The following is a 9,972-nucleotide window of genomic DNA, read 5'->3' as shown; positions in this document are numbered from 1 at the left end:
GTCTGGATCCTGCCTGTTCCTGCCTGTTCCTGTCTGTTCTGGATCCCTCGCCGGGGTCGGCTTCCGGCATGGCCTCGGGGACTGCGGCACTGGGGACACTCGTGGTCTGGACTGTTAAACCAGGTAAGTGACCAACCCAGATAATCATATATCAGTTTATCGTGGTCACTTACCTGTGTTTCCTCCCCTAGAGTGTCTGAGATTGGGCGGTGCCCCGCCCCCCCTGCCTGCAGTGTCCACGAGCCACAGCTCCGCTTTTGTTTTGTTTTTATTTTAATAAACCTTTTGAACTTTCCTACCGACTGTCTCTCCTGAATACTGGGTCCATCTGTCCCCGATTCATGACACGTAGGACCCAATATTCAAGGTGAGAAAGACAGTGGGAAGATTTGAAATGGTTAATAAAAAACCGAACAAAAAAGCGCTGTGGATCTGCAGCGGCTGCGGGGGCAGGCGTGGCCCCACCCATCACTGGCACTCTGGTTAGGCAGAAAAGCAGGTATAAGTGGCCACGATAATCTGACGGAAGATGATTATCCATGTCAGTCATTTACCTGGTTTAACAGTTCAGTCCATCCTCTCAAGGCAAGGCAGGATCCAGCTGGTGTACTGCCAAACGAAATGCTGCGAGAGCTACCCAAATTTTACTTGATGGAGTAGCCCCAGTGAACAGGCAGGAGTCCGACCCAGGTCAGGGAAACAGATCAGAACAGGACGGTTCGGAGATCCAGGAGTCTATAGCCCAGTCAGGGGCTCCGATCAGAACTGGAACGTGCAGATCCGTTGTTTGATTTGTCCACTGAGAGTTCAGGCAGGTTCAGTGTTTCAAGACTCCAACAGAGAGTTCAGGCAGAAATGTTGAGATGCAGACAGGTAGGCTCAGTAGTTGAGAGGAAGAACAAGACATAACATGAGGAAAACCATGGAACTTTAAACTAGCTCTCTCCACTGAGCCAAAACGGGAACAGGGCACCCCAGTGGATGACATGATCAGGAAACACTAAAGCAAGGCTAAAAACTCCACTCTAACCACTGGCCACTGAGAATGAGAACATGAACTCTGGAAATGAGCCATGATTTCCAACTTAAACTCAAATGAACAAACATCTTTAAAGATATGGCCCTGATAGCTGGGCTGAGTCATATATAAAGCAGCAGGAGCAGGTGGATTAGATGAGTGATAATTAGTAACCAGGGAGGGTTAGGCAGGTGAATGAAGTAAGCAGTTAGTTCAGTTATCAGGGTGGACAGAATCATGATATGGAAAAGAGCTGAAAGAGTAGAATAGAATGAAAGAATAGAATAGAATAGAATAGAATAGAATAGAATAGAATAGAATAGAATAGAATAGAATAGAATAGAAGACAGTCACGATATCCTTCATGGTCCAACAGCAAAATAAAAGCACAAAGATGATTTTTTTTATACCCCTGGGAGATTTGAACTTTTATAAAAAAAATTCTTGGTTAATGAATAATATACAGTTGTCAAGACAGTGTCATGGGACAACAGGCAAAAAGAGACGTTTCATTTACTTAGATTTGAACAAAAACTGTGATGTTTAAAAGTAATCTTACCCTCCTTAATACTGTAAGAATGCCCTTGATGGTTTCTAGTAATAGTCAGATTTTTCTATTTTCTATTAGTATTCTGGCCTATAAATCTGTTGCACCAACTCTTGTAGTTTGGGGGGGAGGGTGGGGGACTTCTTTCCACCACCCTGATCTTTCTTAAGGCTAAAGCATAAATGTTTTACCACCAACCATTTATTTCTTCATCAGTTTTGCTGTGTGTTTTCAGGCCGTTGTTTTTTTAAAATGTCCCAAGCCAAGTTTCTCAGCAGGCTGCCTGATGTTATTGATGAGAAAGTTCAAGTTTTCCACTTTTTCATGATAGCGTTTGCTATCATCAGGTTCCCTGGTTCATTGGTTGAAAAACACCACATATGCTTTATACTTCTGCCACCACCAGGAACAGAAAACAGAAGTGAATAAGTCTCCATCTTTATCAGGGTGAAACTTTGCAAAGGCTAGCTGGCTTTTCTGTGCCTTATCTTGGGAAGTAGAGTCCTCCTTGGTGTGCATCTGTTAAACTCAGTAGTGTGCAGTGTCTGAACCCAGACTCCTCTGGATGGCCTTGGAGGATTGATCCTTGCATTCTGCTTCACATTTCTAACTATCCACCTGGCCAGCACAGGTTTCACGTAAGGCTTCCAATCACAACCTTGTATTTTCCACAATGTAGAGTGTGTTGTCTTTTAACTGCAGAAGACGTAGTCAATATAAAAAAAATGTATTGTTTCATAAATCATATAACATTACCTATATATTGATGCAAAGAAACAGCTCCTCCAACCAGGTCAACGCTTATATCATTGACTTTGTCACGTTAATATTGCTATAATGCTTAAAACCAACAAACTACCACAACTGTTCAGGAAATCAAAGTTGTTTTCCTTTCTTCTAAAAACCTCTGAAAGCATAAAAAATTTAAATAACTATTAATAAAAATACTATTCAAATTAACTTTATTCAATTCAATTCATTTTATTTCTATAGCGCCAATTCACAACACAAGTCATCTCAAGGCACTTTACAGTTCAACCAGATCATACAGTCAAATTGATTCAAAGTTTTCTATCTAATGAAATCCAGTTGATCGCTTCAACTGGAAGGCAATCCCTCACACTACACATGCTCGTAGCAACAGTGGAGAGGAAAACTCAATTTTAACAGAAGGAAACCTCCAGCAGAACCAGGCTCAGTGTGAGCGGCCATCTGCTAAGACCAACTGGGGTTCAAGGAGACAGAAGCAGACAAAGAGAAAGAAGCAGATATAAAAAAGGAAACTATAAAACGCGGCTCCGTCCAGGAAACACACAGCCAGGCAGACGAGCTCCGAGCCAGCTCCCATGTCAGAGGATGATGAGAGCACATCCACCGGGTCACAGTCAGAGAAACAGGACTACGCAGAAAAACAGGCCGATCTTCAATATCTCTAAAATGTTATTTTTGCTTGATGGTGAATGTATCATATATCAGGATTATCTTGTATGTTTTGTACACTTGTTGATAAATGTGTATAATTTTAGAGGCTATTGAGGACTGAATCTGTTTTAATAAAAACAGTATATTCAAAAGAATGTACTGTTTTACCATTTAGCTGTGTTTATATGTGTGGAATGAGGTGGTGTAATCTGATGGGGGACAGGGCTTGTCCTCAGGGCTTGAATCATTGGAATTAAATGATGACTACCGAGTAAAAAAAAGACACCACAACACATGCTTAAATTTGTTGAATTTATTGTTTTGTTGTTATAACAATAAAATATATCTAAAGAAAAATGCAGATTTCTATTTTAGGAGAAAGACATTTCAGTTTACAATTGACTCACAAGAAGAAAAAGAAGACAAAGCAAGAACCAAAAACAATATCAAGAGAATCAGTTTCACAACAGTAGCGCTTAGACCTCAACATAAAGCAGGTAAGAGTTTTGTGTTGAATGTGTCCTCATAGTGTAGTAGATATTCACTTCACAACATAAATTTACTGTACAGAGTGACGGCTGCTGTCTCAGCTGGAAAACCAAGGTGCGTGTGTGTTCAGGCAGTCACTGAATTAAGGCAGACGGAATGATTGTCTATGATACCTTGAAATGGCAAACAAGGACTAATCTGACATGGCAACAGTAGGAAAGTTGAGCTGCACAATAATACAAACACCACTTTGTTTCTTTGTTTTCACTGACTCCGGTGACAGACGGGAGCAGAAAGTATTGTCACTGTCAGTTTGATTGGAGTGTTTTTCAATGTTTTTTTTTTCTTATTATTTTTAAACACAACTAGGAGACCAGTGTGGGACAAACACGAGTGTTACTGTTTTAACAAAATAAGTTTCACAAACAGAGCAAGGTTTTTAGCTAGACGAGTTTATGGTTGTGTTTGGACTCACTGTTTTCTAGTTGTTTAAAAGTTTGCAACTGTCAGTATGAGAGATGGTTGTTACGCCTTCCTTCACCAAAACTGGGCCACCTGTCCATTTAAATTAATAAGGGTCAGTAGTGTCTCACAGTGACTGCTGTCATATCACTGTATCACTATCAATATCTGCACTTATGTCTCACTTACATCCTCGTTTTAAAAGGACTGATGTGCAAATGTACTGTATTAAGACTAACTAATCTCCTTCATCACCTACCAGCTAGGTGGCTACATTGTTTACAAGAGCAGAGCCTGACTGCAAACTTCCTCTAAGGGTAAATAAAAGTCTCAGATCAAGACTGGATTAAATCTGATCTCTTTTTTTTGTCATTCTGTAAACAGACCTACCAAACTGTAAAAATACTCTTTGTAAATAAGAAAATTGGTGTAAAATATATATGTCTACAAAATTGACAAGGTGTGAAATGGAAACCCATCAGCTCATTTTCGGCTGCAAAGGCCTGGTTTAGATCAAAGCCCATTTATATGGTAGAATGTCTAAGTCAGAAACTTGATTGATCTGTGAAAGTAGTAATGTTGCTGTTCACATGTGTTTTCTAATGAGCGTAAGCTATTTTGCAAAGAAGAATAATCAGATATGCCAGAGCCTACATCTTTAAAAAGCCTAATAAACAATGAATACTTTGTGGTGAAACTGAAAAGAACAAGGATGTTAATGGAGGTGAAGGGCATTAATGCAAGAAGGCATTCTATTTGTATCTGAATAAGAATGGGATTAAGCTCAGGGGAGGTATACAAGTGGGACAAGGAGAGAAGGTATCCCCATACATGGCTTTTTGTTGTTGTTTTTGTAATGGGTTGGTTTATCATGAGGCAAATAGTAAACCAGTGTTAGTCTATTTTTGCACAGATGAGTCCATCTTTGGTTGACAGATAAATGAGAATGAACCATCATCATTTCTGAGGTTTAATTGTTTCCAGCATTTTGAAAACCTAAATAATAAGTTCAGATTATACAGAGAAGTCAATATTCTGCCAAATAACCGTCAGTCGGCTCTGTGCTGTTAGGGAAAACTGAAGGACAGGCTTTTCCACAACATTTTCCCATTTCCCAAACTGTTGTCTTTTTAATTACTGTATCCTAACATTTTCTCATGGATTTCCATCTTCAATATACTTCCTCTGTCCTGGCTTGCTCATATTTGTTTTTTCATATCTCTGAAAAGTATCCTTTTGCTATTTTTTAATCAGCGTTCACTTTATTACTCTTTCTGTCTTTTAATTCTTTTTGTTGTTTTCTTTGTGATGGATTTTCAGTTCAATTGGAATGTTTTTTGATAAGAAAAACGTTTTGATTAATCACATTTTCAAAATAAATAGATAAAAACACTATTCTACAAAACAGAAAGATGCTGCCTGTAGGGTTAAAGGCAGTATGTGTGTTCTTATCTACTCTGATAAGAACATGTTATATTAATTTGTATGAAAGATTTAAGACATGTCACACATTTCAGCTTCAGTGGTTGTTGTTTTAACTTTGGTAAATATCCTTATTTTACAGCCTTCAGACATTTATAGGATTTATTAACCCTAAGAGGGGGACGTTTCTATAAAGTTCAAAAAGCGCTCATGGAAGTGAGGAGTATGACAGTTAGATTTTTGATTGTCATGTTGATCAGCACCTCACTGAAATCCTTGATGCATTATAATTTATACAACAATAATTATAAAGTCTTTTCTATTTAAATAGAATGTTCTACTTCCAGTCTTGCACCTAAAACAAACTTCTTTACAGAAGATCTTGTTGCAGGCAGCACAAATGTGATTTCTATAAGAAGGCATCAAACTGGGATGTAAAAAAAAAAAGCCTGACAAACAGGCAGTCCTCCCATCAACCCTCAGGAGAACATTTCACAGCTAGAAGTCAGGTTCAGTGTGTCAATGGGAATTTAGTTTTAGGTCCCTGTAGACATCAGCTCTGCAGCTTCATGGTATATACAATAACTTGACTGTGCTCTTAAACTGGTCTTATTTATGTTTAATGAAAAAGAATCTAACTTCCCCCATAAACCCAATTTCAGATGTTTGCAGAGAGGAAATCCAGTTTTAAGGTCATGTTAAAGTAGCTGTGCAGGATATGAAAATGGAAACATTCAAACTCTGAAACATCTTTTTTGCCCTCCGACCTTAGGAAAAGCCTTAACAAAGATGACCCAGTGTGAAAACTTTTATTTTTTTTATGTCCACACACATTCTGTCTTACTTGCGCACGCACAGTCTCGCACAATTTAACACTTGGTGGTAGAACATTTCTGCGTTCTTGTTCTTCACACACACGCTCTCTTAGCGTGCAACATCTCGATGAGCAGGTTGTTGCAGGTTACCTCTCCGTTCAGATGCATGTAGCAAAGGTAGTCCTCAGCCTGCGTGCTGAGGGAGCGCAGCTCGGGCAGCTGCACAACCAGCTGGCTGAACTTATCCTGAAACTGAGGGTAGGTGGACAGGGTGTATTCAAGGAGAGCTGAGTTCACCTGCTCCTGCACGCCCTCTACAAATGCCTGGTTCTCCAGTAGTTTTACATCTGGAAACACACAGAGGATAAATGAAGCTAACTGCGAGATATATAAGATGATAAATTAAAGATATAAATAATAATAATTTAAAACAACACATTCACAGAAAATGATCCAATCCATCTTGTCAAAGCAGAATGAAACAGAAAAACTAAAAGTTTGCAGAAAAATAAAAATTGCAACTGTTAACGTGGACAGCAGCAGATGCTACACACATTTTTGGCAACATGACCATGACGGTCAATTTCTTTACTTTTGCCTCTGCTAGTAATTTAGAAACTTAGCTGATCAAATATATTTTACAGAGGAAACAAAAATTACTAATTGATTTATTCTTCCTTTAATAGCTGTGGCATTGATTGAGTGTATTAAAACATTCACCCAAATTATAGGCAAAGAATAGAGAAAAGGAAAATTCTTTTAGTGGAAAAGTATTTATTAAAAGTAAGAATCTATTTATTTAGTCTCAGGAAGTATGTGAAGGTTTATAATAGGGCTGAAACTAACAATTATTTTGCAAATCAATTAATAATCGGAATGGCCGAAGTTTCCTTAAAGAAGACTTTTTATAAAATTAAACCCAGTGAATTTCATAAAAACTTGAGGTGTTCTGGATAGAGCTTATTGACAGACGAAAATTATTTTGTTTTTTGTATCTTAAATGCAAAATGTTTATGTGTTTTCTTTTTTTTATTTTCACATACTTAATGCTCTACGTGGGTTGCTCTGTCAACTAAAGGGATGTTTTACAGTCTCTATACTCCAGTTAACGACTTATCAATTATTAAATTAGTTGATGATTATTTCAATAATCGATTAATTGTTTCAGCCCTAGTACATAAATCAAGTATGTAAATCATGTTATACAGAAGTTAACAGAATATTTAACCTTAAAACAGAACATTTTCTGATGTTATTGTAAAGTAAATCCATTTTCAATAAATCCAATTAAACAATATTCTGTTTGAATATGAAACCGTTTGAATTCATTCATTGGTATAGTTTGCACCAGCATGCAGCTCACTGAGGTATGCTGCTGTACTCAATTATGCATTTTATAACTTAAATGAATATATGCAAAGGTCCCTCTATGTTTTTTTTTTCCGTGTCAATGGAGTGTGTGGGTGTGTGTGTCTTTCTTTCTGTGTGTATGTGAAACAATAGCCTTGCCCTGCAGCTGAATAGCATTCACCATCAGCTGAGCCCATCTCAGAGAATCCATTCACACAGTAATTAAATGTTTTGAATCAATGCTCTGAATCATCTTTTCAAACTGCTTAAGGGCAATTAAATTACCCCCAACAAATATGACTCTTAGGATGAGGCAGAGCAAGAGCGTGAGCGAAGAAGCTGCTGCCAAAGACGGCAAATATTTTCTGTGTATAACGAGTGCTCTCACTGTTCAAAAGCTCTTTGTTCCCTGCTTTGCCAGCACAGAACAGGGAACACTTCTGGGAATCTGGGCAAGCCACATCTATGCTCTCTCCATCTGCACAAGCCACTACATGAATGTCAGTCTTGCTATCAAATGATAAACCCATCCATTACTCTTCTTTTGAATGCCATTAGTGGACAATGGAAAAGGTTGCTTTTGTTAATATTTGGTTTTGTCAAGCTAAGACACTTAATTAAGTGAATTCATTGTAGGGAGAAAGGCCATGCTGAAAAACACTTATATTAATAGAAACCACAGATTATCTGTTTTTGGGACATTCTTTCATTAAGATGTCTGTGTAGCTATTTAAATGGTGAATCCACATGGAAATGGTTACTCAAATCCTTCATCATTTTTGCATTGATTATTTTTTCCTTAATGCATCACTCTGTATGCAGACCTTCCATTCCAATGTGACAAAGAAAAAAATCCACAGCAAACATCAAAGCCACCGTTTCTTATTTATGACATACATAGAACAAGAAAACTGTTATGGTTTATCTTTTGTTAGAAATGAGTATACATCTATGTTCAGTTTACTGATGAAACGCAATCATGAGGATGACTTACTGGGATTAAACAGAAGGAGAAACTTGAGACAAGCCATCTCCCTGCGATCGACCTGCAGCACCTGCAACCTTGCTGCAAGCTCCTGACCTCTCTGGACCAGACTGGACAGAGTTGTCTCTCCTTGCGACAAAATAGATGAAAGTTCAATCTGCAAGAATTTAGAAGGAGGAATTTCTTTGTTATTTTGTAAAACAGAGCAGTCATCTAAAGATTATCTCTGAATCCCTGCTGTGTTAGACCTTAGGAGATGATGAGCCTTTATAGTGAATAAATAGTTGTCCCTAAAATGCAAAGGTAAGTTTCTAGGTTTAAATTATTCGTTTTTATTGTGAATACCTTGTACAAAAAAGATATTAAGATACCAAGACTTTTGCTCTCTCTCCCCTTTAACAGGAGCAACAGATTTCAGAACATGTAATGTAAAGCATGTTATTTCATGTAACCATGAAATATACGTGAGTTGTTTCTTGTATTTCACTGAGAGGCTGAAAAACACCACTAACAATGATTGATTGACGATGTAATACAGCAGCACACAAACAAAACGCTTGTTGACAACAATATTTATGAATCCATCAGGAAAAATCCGGTGTGTTTCTATGGTAGGATTGCTGTAATTCCCAGCTGAAGATTGATTGTGTTGTAATTCCCCAAAACCTTTTCATGCAAAAAAAAAAAAAAAATGTATCAAAAAATAAAAATGCTACTGAGTTGACAAAGTGATTTAATTTTTAAATCTGGACCTACAGATGCCAATCTAATTTCAGCAAATACAGACCTTATTCTGTTTTGTTTATTTTGGATTTGTATTACAGATCAACGGATAATTGTTTTTTATGGCAGATACCAATTATTTGTCACCATTCTAAGCCACGGGCTCCCAACCCTGGCTCTCAGGATCCCTTGTTCTGTATGCTTTATATGTGTTTCTGCTCCGAAACACCTGCATCAAATGATTGCAGTACCTCCTCAGCAGCCATGAAGGACTCAAGTAGCCTCTTAATCATCCAGTTATTTAAGCCAAGTGAAGCATGAAAACGTCTAAAACATGCTGGACAGTGGATCCTGAGGAGCGGGATTGGGAACCACTGGTCTAACCGATCCCTGACATGTGCTGCCAATGTTTTTGGGCAGATTGTTGAAGCCGATATTTTGCTTGTTTTCTTATATTGGATGCACCTAGACTTCTTGCCGAGTCTCCTTTTTGTTTACCAGAAAATCTACAGTATATCTCTAACCTTGCTCCAACCTTTTCAACAACTAAACAGTCAACAGGATTAAATTAAATGTTACAATAAAGTAAACTAAAAACTAGCACCTTTAATGTGCAATTATTTTAAACTTTACAGTTTATTCTCTTCTGTAACTGAATTTAACTAACCTGACTCTGACAGATGGATTTGCTCCGCATATCCATCTGGAAACCTTCCGTTGAAGTAATTTTGGGAAGGGG

At 37.9% G+C, this 9,972-nt stretch overlaps 1 protein-coding gene across 1 annotated transcript in view; it reads right to left on the bottom strand.

Annotated features, from left to right (window-relative positions):
• Positions 1-3,815: 3,815 nt before the first annotated feature.
• The window catches only part of nr5a1 (nuclear receptor subfamily 5 group A member 1), a 21,261-nt gene continuing 15,104 nt past the window's right edge, over positions 3,816-9,972 (bottom strand). Inside the window, exons 6-7 of the mRNA XM_015379902.1 lie at positions 8,520-8,667; positions 3,816-6,522 (exon numbers count right to left, since the gene is read on the bottom strand). Of these exons, the coding sequence (XP_015235388.1) occupies positions 6,269-6,522; positions 8,520-8,667 (402 nt within the window). The 3' untranslated portion in view covers positions 3,816-6,268. The remainder of the gene's footprint in view (positions 6,523-8,519; positions 8,668-9,972) is intronic.

Source organism: Cyprinodon variegatus, unplaced genomic scaffold (genome assembly GCF_000732505.1).
Source record: "Cyprinodon variegatus isolate N-32 unplaced genomic scaffold, C_variegatus-1.0 Scaffold203, whole genome shotgun sequence".
NCBI lineage: Eukaryota > Metazoa > Chordata > Actinopteri > Cyprinodontiformes > Cyprinodontidae > Cyprinodon > Cyprinodon variegatus.
Note: the sequence above shows the minus strand (reverse complement) of the source record. Positions and strands in the feature narration are given on the sequence as shown.